Raw genomic sequence first — 16,923 nt, forward strand, 5'->3', positions numbered from 1 at the left:
TGATAAATACAACTTGAAGCAAAGTGTAAATGACCATGGAGGTTGTATCTGCGGAGGGGAAAGCACCTGGCTGAGGTATCTGAGCTCATGGAGTGGAAGCAAGAAGCTGAAACAAAGGAAAAGGGATGAGTATTGCATTATTTTTGAATATATCCAGTGGAAGGCCATTGTGCTTACTGCAGGGTTTGCAGTACACTTGAAATCAGGAAAGATGATGGCTTCCCTTTGCAAAATAACAGCTTAGGCAGAAAGCCGCCTTATTGTCTGTGCCATCCCATGAGGTTACTGCTGCAGTGCTGAGGCTTTCTCAGGCTCTTTCTGCATTGTGTACTCAGATGAGAGGGCTCTTCTCTGTGTGCTTCCCATAGTGCCCCTGCTCAGGCTCAGCGCTGAGTGCTCTGCATTAGCCTTGTGTGGGTGAGCGCTGGGCTCGTGTGTGTTTGCCTTCAGCTCACATTCATCACTGACCTAGAAAAGCGTCTGTCATTGCACAGCCACAGCAGGACAGGAAACAGAACTCAGAGGCAGGGGAAAGAACTGGCAATTACACACTCCTGCCTGTTACCATATTATCTATTTAATTCTCTTCTATTTTCTGCACTTTGACTTAATTGCTTCTAAAGGGCAGTGTGTTTTGCGACATTTTGATTGCTGTTAATACCACTGATACTCCAAGCTGGCTGATTCATTGGAAAGCTTTTTAATGCCTGTTGTAACTGAATCATATGCTGCACATTCCCAATCTAAAGAAGCATCCCTCTCCCTTCTAACTTCGTAATTAGCCCCTCTGGTTGTCACATCTTGCAGTCCAAAGATTTGTCTGATTCAATTATTTCATGCAGAAAATGTCTCCATTCAGAATGAGAACAGGTGAATCTCATTGTGTGCCTTACTTTCCAATACTTGGTTTAGGCAGAACCCAGCCATTACCTATGTTTGTGATAAAGCATTCCTCTAAGAAAAACCTAGAGAAAAATAAATTCAGTAATTTTCAGAGTGCTTAGCACTTTAGCAATACTATTTAAATATATATACAAAATTTAATTATAGTCAAGCAAAATCTAAATATATGGAGGAAAAGCAGAAATACTGACAATACTTAGAACTACAAGAGCAAAAAGGAATAATGGGGTGATATAAAAGACCACAAGCAGCAAAGGGCATTGGTACAAGGCCAGGAATCCAAATCCACTCTTGCAGCGTTTGAATCTCTTTACCAGTGGAGTGCACTTACAGCTTCTGTAGTCTTGGAAGTATGAAAGCCATCCTGGATTTAAATATGCTGTCAAACATTGAACAGCACAAACAAAGCCCTTTTAAAAGCAGTTTGGTAATTGTTGTGTAGAGATGATCTTATGCTTTTGCTTACATAGGTTTAGGGGCAAATAAGATTCAAAGCATAAATAAGATACCATCTTGAATAATAATGATGTTGCTTGTACTTGACATAGCTCATTTAAGCTTTAAAATTTAGAAATGAATCCAACAACCTCAAAGAAAGTGTGAGGTAGCCAAATGTCAAAGCACACAGTTTATGAACCCATGAGAATGTGAGGGCCTGGGGCACAAAACATGATGTGTCATGAACAGAAAAATGATGCAAGAGGAATATATGGGGTAAATAACTACGTGACAAATAACATCAATGGAGTAGCTAATATAGAATGTCCTGAAACCTTTTATGCATGTTATCTTCCTAGATCCTGGCTTTGCAGTCCTTTTAGCTTTTAAATTATGTTAACCCAGTTGGCTTAACAGCCCTTCACATTCTTGTAGATCCACTTCAGAAAGTTTGCTTTAGAAAAAAATTGTCTGCATGCAGTCCAGGTGTTCAGAATACCAAGCATATCATTTTCTAAATTTGGGGGGTTTTTTTGGACATACTCCATGAAACCAATTTGATTACTTAGGTCCTCAATGTTCAGCACACATTCAGGTGATTAGCTGCTTTGGGGTACCAAGTACATATTAAAAGTGTTCCACTCCTGTCATCTCATGATGTTCAGATTTGGAAAAACAAAAATGTCCTAATTACCTATTCTTCTGTCCCCCAATCAATTTATTCAGTCTTAACTGACAAAATAACCACTTTATTTAGGGGAGTGGTAAAATTTACAAATATAAAATGTGTAACAAATCCCCATTCATTCTCAGCTTATAGCTTTACATTTTTTAGCACACCCACGTGTTGTGTAACATAAATAAAAATCAGTAAGATGAGATTTCACAAAACAGCTCAGCTAATAGGAAAATGATTTCAAGAGCTAACAAAACTAAAATGTGAGTTTGTTTGTCTAGAAAGCTGCACCTTTTTCTTCCTTCATTTCTTATACGTGACAGCTGTCCTAGATGAATCAGTTTGACTATTATTGTTATGACAATTAGGTACTGAAGGGTTGTTTTCTTGATCCACAACATATAATTGTGTGAGTGAGAAAAAGATCCTACACAAATACTGCACTTCCTCAGATCAACATGAGAAGTATCTGCTCTGAAACTTCATTATGAGAATGCCAAATGTTCTCTCGATAACAGAGCCTATGGCAGTATGAGCTTTATTGTAGTTTCCCCTAGCAAGTGTTGATGGATTTATGGAGGGCTTCATTAAATATAGGCTTAAAGGATATCCGCTATCGCCCACTTGTCAAAAGGAAAAATAATATCAAAGCCATCCGTGCAGATCAGAGATGCAGGTGTTAACAGTGCATTATAATCTGGTAGTGTTTAACTTCCCAATTAATTGCAGTAGTCTTGTCTGAGTTCAGACATTTAAAAGATAAATTTAAAAGATGAATGCATCTTGTGCAGGCTTAGGGCACACGTATAATGATACCATATCGCTAATGAGTCTTGCTTCAGCATCCCAGTTCATGTTTGTATTTCTCCTACTGAAATGCTCCTCCCTGGCAATGACTCTGTGTGCGTGTGGCCACTGAGCCCTGAGAATGGGCAATTTTTGCATATTTGCACTTATTTTGAGTGACTAAATGTCATAGACTGAGCCTGTTTCAGTACTGCCTAGAGAAAAGAGTGATGTTTCATCACACCAAACCCACCTCCTTCCTTGTCATTTGTGGGAGTCAGCAGCATGGGGAAATAATGCAATGTGTGAGGCTGCCTGGTGCACAGTTACTGCATGACTGCAAGTTTTCAAGCCCTTAGCAACCAAACTGTCTTCTTTGCAAATGGTGCAGCAGCAGCAAACATAGCACTGAAACAAAGCTCAAAATACTATGTGCAATGGGCTACATTTTGAGACAAAGGTGGGCCCCAGTATTTGTAAAACATGCACTTAGAAAATCAGATAATAACAGGTCACAACTCATTAATGTCACAACTCAATTTGCCTGTGGAATCATAAACATTTTGTGCAACCAGTTACACACCTGTAGTCTGAGCCATCTCCTTAAATGTCAGAATTATAATTTGATACATTTAAGGGAGGAAAAAATTAGGCAAAAACTAACATAGTTCTAAAATGGAACTAATCTTCCAGCAGGTTCAAAGCAGAATATTATTATTATAACCTTCTACAGTGTTCATCAGGTGAAAACACTGGAGTCCTATAAGTAAAAAACTCATTTATTTAGCTGCACAACTAAAATGGGAGAAAATTTATAGCATATTGTACTAAATAGGTAATGAGTACAATTTGCAAGTCCATTGTCCAAACCACCATCCATTGTTTGAGTGGGAAACTGGCACTAGGACTTGCTACTTGAAGAAAGAGAGGCACACCCCCAAAACAGCTTATTTACGTGTTCTTCAATCAGTGGAGCTTAGAGACCTGGATGAATTTTGAGGGTCAGTGAAATATGTTGAAGGCATCACTTGTGAGTGAAAGCTGATGTCACAGGCAGAGGGGAGGAGGCAAAGCTGTGGGGAGCTGGTGGTGGCAGTGCTCTGTTACAGAGGTGAAATGGAGCAGTAGAGGAGAAAGGGAAAAAAGATAAGACAGGCAGGCTCACTTCCAACACTCTGGGAACAGTATGGTAAAGGCTAATAGACATAGAAATTTCTGGTTTGAATTAGGCACACCCTGCCAGCCAGTCGTGTCCATTGGCTGTACTTTGCCAGGTTGAACTTTCACTCATCTTTGCAGAGCACAAGACAATCATGATTATTCAGTGCATAAAACATAATCCTGCTTGCAAAACAAGCATGTTTGTGCTGCCTGCTCTGGAAAAAATATTAACAATCAAGAACATGGTGGATTTGTACAGCCTTTTGCATTACAAATGGGGACTCAACCTCAGACTTGCCAATAAACAACTTATGGCTTAGAGATGGAATCTATAATGTGTAGTGATGAAAACACTGGCAGCATTTGATAAACTCTCCCTACAGGGCAGCCTTGGAGGAGGCCAAGCAGTGCAGAATTGTTTCTGTGACAGATAACTTGGGGGTCTGGAGCAGTGAGCAGAATAAAAAACTCTGCTTGCTGTGGTGTTAATTTAATCATCTGCGGAAAAAGAAGTCATCTGAGAAAAACATAGAAAATGATTTTAAATTATGGCAAATAAATTAGGTCCTTTTAATTAGCAGTCGTGCAGTACGAATTCTGCTTTTTTCCATGCTCCTTTGTGAGCCTCAAGTTCTGTGCTTACAAAAATTGAGCATCAGAAGAACAAGCCAGTGGCACCAAAAAAACCAAAACAGGTTTTATTTCACTTGAGTTAACAAATCTAACTTCTCAGTCTGAGGCTGGAGATTTTCCTTTGGGCATTCCTTCTCAACAGGCAAATGAAAATCAAAGGCTTGGAAATTGGGAGAGTGTATACCCGCTGTGAATGGTGAGATCATGTGTAAAATCTTTACAGCAAAGCTAATGCTATGCAAGAAATACCTCAAGGAGTGGGTTCAGTCCATTGGACTACAGCCTAGTCTAGATGTTTCACACTGATTCTCTAACTAAAAATGAAAAGTATTACAATAGAAGGCAGAAAATTCAAGTAAGTCTGCAGGTTGCAGTATCACTGTTACTATCACCATTTGTCACATTCATTATCCCTGATTGTGCAGATACATATAAACCTGACTGTGCATCCCTTTGCTCCTCTTCTAGGGTTAATGGAATTGAGAGTCACCGTGTAACAGTCAGTTGTTTCTCTTCCCATATTAGAGGATGGTGGAATTGGGCAATGTGCAGAAAGGAAGTCTAGCTGCTCCATATGAAGGAGGGATGCCATTCATTTCTCTCTGAAACACAAAGATAACAAGGGCCAAAATGTGGTACTTAAAATAATGTTGGCTGTTTTAGAATCCAGTGCCACTTTCCCCTCAAAGCAATTAACAGTGAGGCTAGGGTTATCGCTTCAGCCAGTTACAGCATTAGACCAGTGTTTTTGTGGCAATGGTGGTGTCGCTTGAGACAGTTTTAGTCAAGTACAACATCCTGTTTAGGTTCTTCAGCTGCGCATTTTCTTAAATTATCATTTGAAGGGAATTCTGTCATCATCTCTCTCACTTAAAAGAACTAACTCTACGGTTGACTATGAGGAAAAAATGGAGCAAATGTGTTTCACAAGATGAAATGTTTGTGGGAGGAGAAGAGATTTATATTTCTACTTCAGTTGTCTCCATGAGTGAGTAAGAACAGTAGACTGAGAAGTAATAAATTAAAACATGATATTATTAAATTGCAATACAGTATAAAAGTCAGTTCTACAAACAGTTTCTGTAATAAGACAGCCCTAGTCAGGACAGCATTGAAAAGATCTGCCTAAACATTCTGAGTACTAGTGCCTGAAAATGGTGTAACTATTAATTGCGTTGCTGAAATGTCCTTGTTACAAAATGTCAGGATGACTCTGCTTCAACTGTAAAGAAAAAAATAAATGACAATTGCAGGTTCTTTGCTGGTGTAATCCATAATGTAACCTGATCTGGAATGCAGTGAGGGCAGGAAAGAAGAGAATGCTACACAAACTCTGTTGGGACTCACTCCTTTTTTTTTTAACATATATTCTTTGTTTTTAATTTTTTGTAGTTTTCATTTCTTTTTTTCACTGGGAAAGTACTCCAAAGGTCTTTTCCAACCTAAATGATTCTGCAATTGCTTTGAGCTCATTTTAAGATATACATAAACTTCCTTCATCTTAAAGAAACGCAACAGTCAGTTTGGTATATGCTACTTTTTATTATGCTAAAACAAATGGTGATTTTGAGCTTAGGTCTGGATTTACCCACTCATTCTTTGCTCTTGGTCATTGTGTTTGTGTTATTGTAGTTCTGCAGAACCATGAGCTGTTAATTAGATTGACTGTGCAGGCAGAGGAGATCTGGCAGCCCTGGACTGCTGGCAGCTGTAGGGAGTAGCTACAACAACTAAATGAGACACTCATGAGTTGTTAAATATGGCTGCACACGTAAGTAAGCACTGTCAGTCTCTGCTTAGTGAACATTTCCAAGCAGGTTATTCGGTAAATGAAGGATTTTGCAGACTGTCTGCAAAGGGGTGAGAAATAAGCTGGCTGTGTGTAGAAAGAAGTTCCAATTTTGTGGTGACCAGGACTGCGATGTAAGATGCTGAGCTGCATGTGTAGATCTGTTTCATACAAACTTTATCTGCACTGGCCATTTCCTCCATCTGCATAGGTGCACCAGTGGTGTAAATCTTGGTGGTTTCAAACAGGAAGATGCTACCCTGGCACTGATGACAGCCTACAGCAGGTTTGCTGTGCAGGTGGCAGGAGCAAACTCAAGATGGGCAATGCCCACGACAGCTAAGAGCACTCTTAGCAAACCAGTAATCTCATCAGCACCCACGAGCTCGATGCACACAAGGCTTTGGTTGCAGAAAATGTCTTAACACCCACATTATGATTTCCCTAAAGGCTGGAGAAGCCCCTGGTCCAAGTCTGTGTTCTCCCAAGGCTGCAGCACTCTCAAGGCTGTGTTCTCTCAAGGCTGCTTGGCTAGTTGCAGGCTGCACTCAGCATCCAGCTCCTAATGGGATCTGATTGAAATAAATAAATAAAGGAGCTCTCCCAGACAGATGGTTTTTGTAAAACTAGTCCCTTTTCAGAGCTGATTTAGGACACAGCCACACAGAGAGCAGAGTGTTAGAGGGGAACTGGGAAGCAGGAGGAAGTGATTTGAAAGGGGAGCGGGCTAGAACCCCATTGACCAGCTGTGACACTGTGACACAGGGCCACTGCCTAACTAGCTACACAATCTGAAGTCATTTGTTCTTTCTTATTGACGTTTTTTCAATCCCCTGGTAGCTTTCTCCACTGACTTTATCCAAGCTTCCACCAGGCTATCAGCACTGGCGGCTGACCAGATACCATTAACCGTTACACTTCGCTATTTGTGGTTTTCTAGATGTAATTGACCATTCCATGTTTTAAGAAGGATGTGTTACATCAATATTTGTCTTGGCTAGTTTTTTTTAGGATAGTATCACTAGGAAAGTGTATTTCATTTAAATAGGACCACTGCAGTACCACTTTCTACTCCTCCTTATGAAATACATCTTTGCCACTAGTATTTTTGTTTTTCATGTTTGGATGAAGAATAACATCAGCAGCATGAAAGGTGCAAGGCCTGGCTGGAAATGAGAAGCATGTGCAGTTCTTAAAGGATTCCTTTGCTTTCTTGTTCATAGCAAAGAGGAACATGAAGATATGGAGGTGGCAGGAGGAAAATGTAGTGGACATAGAGTTGGAACGAAACAAGGAGTGGACGGAGAAAACGGAACAAGTGTCAAAGACGCAAGGGGCAGGGTTTCGACGGGACGGGAATATTGAGCGATGAGTGGGAGAGACAGTGGTGCCATCCAAGAATCCCGTGTCATGAAGCACACAGTTTATCAGGCCAAGCACACAGCTCCTGTAGCCCAGTGAATTTTTAAAATCTGATTTGTATACCGAGTTTTAATGATAATTTAGTCAATTGTAAAGAAAAGCTTGAACTCATTAACAGAAGTGCTGGAGCAATTTGTTTGCAGAGGAAATCTGAATTAGGATCCAGAAATGAGCACTGCCAGGAGTGGGTGAAGGTCACCGAGCAAGAAGGGTGTGAGTTGCTGCACCTTAAAGGACGGCCCTGTAACGTGGTATAAATAAGGTGAGATGTAACTTGCACCTCTGTGCTGGCCGAAAAAGGCTGAGGACACTTGAGATGTGGCACGGACCGGGAGCCGGCAGAGGCAGTGGGCGCAGAAGGCCAAGGGTGAGGGTATGGCTGGAGTGACCCGGGTGGGAAACGGAGATAGGGCGTGCGCGGCACGGAGGGGAAGGCGCAGGCTGGAGGGCAGCGGGCACGAGCAGCCCGGCGGGCCCCAGGTGCGGGGCTGAGCACAGAGCAGGTGCTGGCCGCGGGGCAGCAGGCAGAGGAGCGCTGGACGGGGCTGCCGGGGCCGGGCCGAGCAGGAGGAGCGGAGACGTGCGGAGCGGACCGGCAAGCGCGGAGCGGACCGGGCCGGGAGGGCGGAGCGGAGCGGGCCGAGCAGGAGGAGCGGGCGCGGCACCTGCGTGCTGGGAGCCCGGCGGCGCCGAGCCCGGCCCCCTCGGCTGAGCCGCCAGACGGCAGGGCCGGGCCGAGGCGCTGCTGGGAAGCGCATCCCGCCCCGCTCCGCCCCGGTAGCCGCGGCCATGACCGACAACATCCCGCTGCAGCCGGTCCGGCAGAAGAAGCGGATGGACAGCAAGCACCGCAGCGGGTGAGCCGCTCCTCCGGGCGGCAGCTCCCGGGGCCCCTGCTCCTCCTCTGGTCGCCGCCTGTGTTGCGGGAGGCGGGGGGCGGGCGGCGCGACCCCCGGCTCCTTCGCCTTGGAGCGGTGGCGGGGCCCGCGCTCGGAGCCTTTGCGGGATGCCCGGGCCGGGCGAGAGCCGCGTCGCCCTGCGTTGTGCGATCCCGGGGGGAGGAGGAGGAGGAGATGGGGGAGGCAGGCAGGCAGGCAGGCGCTGACAGGTTGTTTCTGACGCCATTGCCGTGGCACGCCCGGGTGGGGAGAGCAGGATCCTGCCGGGCGGTGCTGCGCTGCGGCCGCAGGCGCCGGGGCCGGGGAGAGCGGGGCCAGGCATCAGCCGCCGCTCGGCAGCCCCTCGCGTGGGGAAACAATCATTCCGGCCGGCGCTTATCACCCTCGCCTTCTCCAGTAAAGTCTTTCAGACAAAGCGGTGCCTGGGCAGCAGCGAGCGCGACTGACGGTCGCCGCGCCCGGCCGGTGAAGTGGGCCAGTCGCTGCGGGGATGGGCGGGCTGGCCCGGGCCGGCCCGGGCTGGCGGCGGTGGTGTCACCGGCTGCTTGGCACCAGCCCTGCCGCCAGCCCTGTTTGCTGCTGCCGCCGGTGCGCCGCGCGGGGCTGGAGAATTACAGACTGGTGCTTGGGCGAGGGCTCGGCCTTGTCTGAGGAATAGCGTTGGACCAGAAATGGTGTTTGTGGGTCTGTAACAAAGATCTCAGCCTAAAGAAGGCTCCGATTAACTGTATCGCTTAAAGCAGTACAGTGTCCTTGGTGTGGGATGTTGTAATATCCTGAGTGTGGGATGTGTTCCTAAAGGAGATCTGTGTGTATATTTACACTGGTATTCCCATGCACTAGTTAAATAAGAAAAACGATTCTTTAATACTGTTTGGGTAGGAAATTGCACCGCTGTCCAGACAGGTTGGTTTGCACGCTGTGTTCAGGGTGTCCGAGTTACCTGGCTGTCAGTTGTTGCAGTGCTCCTTTTGTCCCTGGGTAATTTGTTTTTTAAAATGTGGTGGGTGATATTAGCAAAATAAACCAAAATATCCTAGGAAGTTGAGACTGCGAAGAGGAAATTGATACTTTCTCTCTTGTTATGGTTTTGGTTGATAATTGTGATTCAGATTCCTCTAACTGAAATTGTTCAATATAATTTATTCATTATTAGAGTTGTTCCTTATATCAGTATTGTTTCTGATAACTGATGTAGCAATATCCTGCCAGTTGTTACTGAGCTGGGTGGTGTGTGTGATGCACATTCCCCAGCGCCTGTGTCACACGCATCGCTGGGCAAGTTCCACAAGGTGCAGCCACCATGGCAATACATTTTGTGACGTGATTGAAAGGCATCAGGCAGAGATGGATGCCAGAGAAATTTCTCAAAGCTTCTTGAATGATTTCTTTATTCCTGAAAGTTCTCTGATCTCCACCAAGACCCTCATGGGTGTTACAATATGGTTAGTACAGGCTAGCAGACTAACCTAAGCTACAGTTTGTTGGTTGTGGACACTATCTGATTATCAGCCCCAGAGATGATGTTTCCCGTATTAGCAATAAATTTTGGCAGCAAGAAGTTGTGAAGGAAGATTGCTTAGGATTTTTTCTCAATAACAGTCTGACTAACTTGGATTTGGGGTTTCTGTTTGGTGTGATAACTCTATTTGACTTACCATGTATTGGAAGCCCTTGTTTTACTGGTAAATAGCCTGTGATATTGAATAATAATGTGGGTAACAAAGCATTGAAGTGCAGCAAATCCAAGATAGTATTATAAACCAAAGGAGCAATCAGTCAGCAAGTCAGGGAGAGTCCCTGGTGTCACATCCAGGATGGAGTCTAGGGAATCCTAAGCCATAATCAAGACCTTCTTTTTTCTGCTCTGAGAAGAACCCAAATAAAAGCACTTCCACCTCACCTTCCATGAAACATATCAAAATCAAGGGATATGCAAGTCTTGGAAGACATTACATTGCCATAGCCCTGACTGCAATTTCTGCTGTGGGGGTTTCCTCCCACCAGTGCAGGGGCAAGTTCTCAGGCAGATATTTTTGTTGGTGTGGTCTTCTGGAGTGAGGAACAGATTTCTGTTCTTGTGCTGAATGGCTTCATAGAAATCTTCGTGTGTGCTAACAAGAAAGAAATGCCTAATTCTTATATAGGCAGTGAAAGGGCAGGTTTCAGCCAAGCAGGGCTTTCATTACAGGCTCTGTCTCCAGCATGTTTTGAAGAAAAGCCAGGGAGAAACTCACAGTAGCCTTGCAGAGATGAGTGATGGCACAGACAGCTGAGATCCCTGTTGATGAGAAACCACAGGCTTAATAAATCACTGGGAGAAGTGATTATCAGTTCCTGAGCATAACTTTAATGTAGATCTTCCTTGCTATAATCAAAGGCTAAGCTCTAAATTCTGCAGCTCAGTGCCTTGAACTGAGCCATATTCTTCCAAATGCTTTGCAGCACTCTGAAAACCACTATGAGATATGTGCCAATTAGAAGGGAAGGATAGCATTAACTGTAGCAGGACTGCTGGCGGGATGGCAGGTGAATGTGAACTTCCCAGGGGCTGAGCTCTGCCAGGAAGGGAGCTGCAAGTTCCTGAAGCACCCAAGATGACCCGTTCAGTGTGTGACAAGTTTTTCCCTAAATAGCTTATGGTGTCAGTCCACAATCCTGCAAGGCATTTTTTGAAACAAGCAAACGGCTGTGCACATGTTGTCTCTGCAATGTCAATTTCTTGATCCAGAAATGTTGGGGGAAGAATGAGGAATGAGACAGGGAAGGAGGAGCCTGACTAGCATTGCATGCGGTCATTCCATTGTATGTGTGTACTCTGGCTCTATCTAAAATGGCAAATTCCATTTCAAAGTCAGCAGAGAGAGATGGGAGCTCCTGCCCGGCCTCTGTCAGTGTGTGGGTGTGCCTGGGTGAGTGCAGAGCTGGGCTGCCTTCCCTCCAGCCAGCTGTTCTGTACAGTGGTACCTGACCAGGGGTGGGCTGCAGGAAGAGCAGCGTTCCAGGCCCCTTCCTGAGTCCCCTCAGCTGTGCCGGCACACAGTCTGAAACTGGGGATGGTTAAATCACATAGAGGTGCATAAAAAAGCTAGATGCTTGTGCATGGCTCTGGGGTTTTGTTTGCTTGTTTTTATAAATGGAAAATTCTTTATATGCTTTTAGAATAATGAAATGTGGGAGATTCATTTGTATATTAAAGGTGCCAAGGATTTCTCACAGCCTGTGAGAAACAGAAGCATCGAGAAATGTGCTTGTTGTAGAAGTGGTTAAATAGGTTGATGAACTTCAGAACTAATTTCACAAATGTGCCACTTTTTTCCCATTGGTTTTGTTTTCCATGAGAAATGCTTACGAACACATTTTTCATTTGCTTTATTGGATACTACTCCATCAAATGTGCTGCATTTATAAATAAAACGTGCTTCTTGGTAATGTCTGTTCATCTGTCATCTCACAGTCAGGCTGTCATTACTACTTCTTACCTCATCACCAAGAATGTGTGTTTGTAAACAAATATTATGCCAAGTGAAGTGCACAGTAGACCTGTTCTTCAGCAACCTCCATTCATTTAGATTCCTGTGCACGTTAAGGGCCACATCACTTATAAGACTCAAAGTTTCAGATATAGTTCACATTGAAAGAAATGCTTTTCAGCGGTTGTGATTTTATTGGGGGGTTTGTGAGTTTGGCTTTTTTATTATTTTTGCCAAGTATTGATTTAAAATGTGGAGAACACAGTGCTGTATAAGCTTCCCAGTGTGAGCTGTCTTCATTTTTCTTGTTCATTCCATAAGATAATTTTTAAAAGTTCACGGTGCACAGTGACATATTAGTTTATTTCAGAGGATATTGCAATACTGTTCTTCAATGCTTCAGTTGCAAAACAGAAGAAGAAATATTCAGAAATATGGGCTCCTAGACTTTATAGAAAACCACTCACATTTCTGTAACTTTGAGATCCCTTTTCCTGGAAAGTGCATGCTAATTCTATCAGCATCTCTGACCACCAGTGTAAACTTTCAGCTGTTTTTCTAGACAATCTGCCCTTCTCTTTCAAGGACAATCTTCTGGTTTCCTAATGGAAAGTATTTTATTATTCCTAATAATGCCAATAGTTCTCTTCTGACAGAAATAGCCAGCTGCCTCCAGTCACACTAACCTTGCCCTGAGCAGAAAACTTTGGAGTAATGGGATGGCCTGAGCAGCCCCATTCCTCATTATCCAGGTCTTTAAGCTTGAAGCCAAAAAAATAGGGGTGGTGTCCAAAGAAACAGCAGATCACAGAACTGTGCAATGCCTGTAACATTCTGACAGGGAGGAAGAAGTAAGTTAACTGGAAAAAGCTGACAGACCCAGTCAAAAGGATGTTTTATTTAATGGGCACCAAGATAAACCAAACCCACATTTGTGTACTTGGACTTATCAGCATGTTTTCTCAAGATTATTCCATTTCCAGAGGAGAAGAAAGGGAAAAGGTGACTGTCTGAAATGATCTTTATTTAGGTTCACCACCTGTCTTTCTGCCTCTTTCCCTTTTGCACTCAGTGTGAGCTGTGTTTTGTCATCCTGGCCCATGGGCTGGGCAGGGCGTTGCACCCAAAGCATGGCTGTTTCTCCCCACAGCAGAAGTCCTTTGGCAGCTCAAGGGGCATTTGCTTTGGCAGAGCAGCCATGCGGTGCCAGCGAGCACGGGGCTTCCCCAGAGTCACACCATGTGTTGTGCCAGCACAGCCCCGTGTGGTAGTAAAAGCAGCTGTGGAGAGCAGTGTTTATTCACATTGCAACATCGGCACATGTAAGACAGAAGGATTCAGGTACTGAAATTGTCCTGACTGCATGTGACCCTGGGTAGGTTAATGAAACCTGCCATCAGTCTATTAAAACCCGATCTGCCATTGCAAACATTCCTCTCTGTGTAACCGCTTTGTAAGGATCACAGATGGTATATAGAGGACTTTAAAGCAGAACTATTGAGCTTTGTAATGTATTATTCTTTAATGAAGTTTAAGACATCACTGAAAAAATCAAAGAAAAAAAAAGGCGATTGGATGTCTTTGGAAGGTGATAAACATCTGCCTGTAAGAGTGAGCACACACTTCTGTGCCTGAGAGATGGCTGTGTTCTTACCAAATCTCTTTTTCTTTAAACTTATTTCCATGAACCATGGGATGGCACTTGCACAATTAGTGTGAAAAGAGAACATTCCTGCTAGCCCAGGGCTTGGACTGTGGGCTTCTGCTATGTGCCCACAGGCAGCATGCTGGATGGAAAAACAAGGTCATGGAGTAAGCAAGAGTGAAATGCCAGCACTGGGGCTGACGAGGTGCCTTCATAACAAAACCTCTTTGGAGATCTTTGAATGTATATGAGATAAAAATCAGCAGTTCCTGATTTTCAGCCTCTGGTACATGATTTCCTTGTGAGCACTACAGGCTCTGGAGGAGGCTTCAAGACAATGACGTAATGGGATTCCTGAGCGCTGATAAACCTCCCGGGTTAAAATGTTGCAATGTGCTCTGTTATTGCTGGTTGTAGTATTGTGTTCATTGATTGGATTCCCCTTCACACCCCCCTTTACATTTCATAGAAACCTCGTGCTATTTGGATGACGACTTAGAAATGCTGGATAATCTTTACGTGATGGTTGATACTACTGATAGTCACCTTCAAGAAGCACTAGGCAGGAAGTTTTTCTTTTGTTTGTCTAATTGGGTTTTCGGTTTGCTTTCCCTGTACTTCAGGGGGTTGCGAAAGCTGTGACTCCAGCCAGGCAGGCATTTCTCAAAACTGTTATTTTTACATAGCAGATTCTCCTGTGCCCTTCTTGTTTATACTTGGAACTGCATTATTTTTAGGTTGATTCTCGAACTTTGTAGTAACACCGCTTTTGTAAACTCAGATTCTGACAGCAACAAGTAGCTCTGAGGTGGGAAGACTGGGAGAGGTTGTGGCTTTAATTACAGATCAGGTTCTAAATCATGAGTAATTTCACTTTATGCAATTGCCTTCTACCTCCCTGCCTTTATAGATGCTGTCAGTATTGGTGGCTGCTGTCTCATTTATAAAAGCATAAATGTAAGCAGTTTTGCAGTGCTGGATCTTAGCATTTACAGTAGTGAATTCATCATAACTTGGAAAAGATTAAAAGCAATATAATTGTATGCAAACCATTAGAGCACACTCTTCTTAAGGTAAAACATTCTGCTTAGCTTATGGGGTTCATTTCCCATTTTCTTAGATATACATCACTGAACTTACTAAAACGTCTGAAAGTTTGCTGTGGAGATTTAGGTATTGAAGATCTGCCCAGACATCTGTAAAGGTCTTTGGGGTGTATTGGTGAATTTTACTTTTTTTTAAAAAAAAAGTTAACAGCACAAGTGAAAAATACATTAAACTGTAGTAGTGCCTTCTTTTAGCCTTATCCTAGTGTAAATATTATGATATAGGTGCCTAGGTATTTTTGCTGTTGAGTACAATCCCTGAAAGAGGCCCAGCCTAAAAAATAAACAAAGGTAACTGGTTTCAGATGTTTGATTGCAAGGACTAACTGACTCTCTCTGTAGCTGGGAAGCATGTTGTGATGAAACCGGGTGTGTGGACACCGGGTTTGCTCCCTTGGGCAAAGCTTCTTATTTGAAGCCTTATCATAGAGGTCATTCTGAATTCACAGTCGCTAAAACATGGAATCATGTGTGGTTTTCTCCATCATGACAGAAGGAAAAACACTCCCCCTGCGGTGTTATCTAGACTACCATTTTCACCATTTTCCATTAGAATGTATTTGAGATACAAATATATTGAGATGCTTTGTCCCGATATTCTCTTTTTTCAGTATAAGAACAGTTTGCAAGTTACAGTTGACAACTGCTGAGGCTTTAAAGCTGAGCTCTGTGTGGTCAATGATAAATGCATGTAGGTGAAAGCAGTGGGATTTTATTGAAACTGGGGGACCTTATAAGTACTCTGAGTTTGGAACTGCAGATTTGACTTGCATGGAGCTAGTAAGAGACATTTGGCACCATCTAAAACTTGTGATTTCTTGTTCTTCCAGTACCGATGTGTGGGTGTTATGTAGTGCTTTGCTATCTTGTCAGCATTTTGGCCTGAAATCTGCTCAGAGCATGAAAACCTTCTCTGCTGCATTTGAGTGGCACTTGTACACTTAAGGTTTACATCGTTCTTGAGTACAGACTAGAGAAAATTCTCCTTTTCAGGATTCATCTACCACTCTTCATGAAATATAATAATGTCAATTTGATTAGGCAAAAATCATTTTGCGTAGTTTTAAAAGATTGTAAGAAATTATCTTGCAAGTCAGCCTGGTGACGTTAATATCTATGTCTGCTCATGGAGTATTGAATCACATGGTAACACCTTTTCTTTACTTCTGGAAGCAAAGTTCATTTTTATTCCTCTTGTATACTGAAGGAACTGAGTTAACTGATAACACTTCTTTCTCTTTATTTGCATCCAGAAGGGCATAAAACTTAAACCATGGTATCTGTGTGGAAAACCACCTTCTTTGTGATGAGTTGTAAATTCTATTCATCTTGCTGTGTCTTCTGGCAAGACTTCAAGGGCTTTGTGTACTTCCTTAAATTAGGTGTGTATTTAACTGAATTTTTGCAGCAGAACAGCATGATTCTTAGCAGTGGTTTCTGAAAAGATGTTTGTAAGAGCTCTGAGCCTTCTGGTTATCAATCTGACTGATACCGGCTTTCCCAAATGTCATTGAAATTCAATAGGACTGTTTTTAAAGGAACAAGGGGGATTGGGAAGAGATTGGCTTTCAGTAAGAAGCAGTGACAACAGAAATGTGACCCTTTTGGAGTTTGGGAGGGTACAATGCTGCAATTTTGAACAGAGAGGCTTTTTCAAGGTACAGGAGAGACTGCAGATAAGTCCTTGCATCTCCCAAAAAGGAACCAGTGCTCTGTTTGATTCATTGCCTCAAGTAAGGATTCGTTACATCAAGCAGTGCTTGATTTTCTTTACTAAAATTCACGTGAGAGCTGAGTTTTTGCTGTCTGCAGCAGCCAGGTTGAAGGTCCCGTGAGTCACCTTGAGTTGATGGTGGGCGGGCTGGGGCAGCCTGAGGGCTGTGTCCAGGGCTCCAGCCTTTGGACAGAGAGTAATGTTTTCTGGTCTACCATCACTTAGCAAATTGCGTGTTAATCATCCGTGTTCTTTCTAGAGACTGTTTCCTGCCATCT

General features: G+C 43.4%; 1 protein-coding gene across 1 annotated transcript in view; it reads left to right on the forward strand.

Moving 5' to 3' along the window:
- Positions 1-8,525: 8,525 nt before the first annotated feature.
- The window catches only part of ATP9A (ATPase phospholipid transporting 9A (putative)), a 59,430-nt gene continuing 51,032 nt past the window's right edge, over positions 8,526-16,923 (forward strand). Inside the window, exon 1 of the mRNA XM_062008980.1 lies at positions 8,526-8,665. Coding sequence (XP_061864964.1) covers positions 8,598-8,665 — 68 coding nt within the window. The 5' untranslated portion in view covers positions 8,526-8,597. The remainder of the gene's footprint in view (positions 8,666-16,923) is intronic.

Source organism: Colius striatus, chromosome 16, assembly GCF_028858725.1.
Source record: "Colius striatus isolate bColStr4 chromosome 16, bColStr4.1.hap1, whole genome shotgun sequence".
NCBI classification, from domain to species: Eukaryota; Metazoa; Chordata; class Aves; order Coliiformes; family Coliidae; genus Colius; species Colius striatus.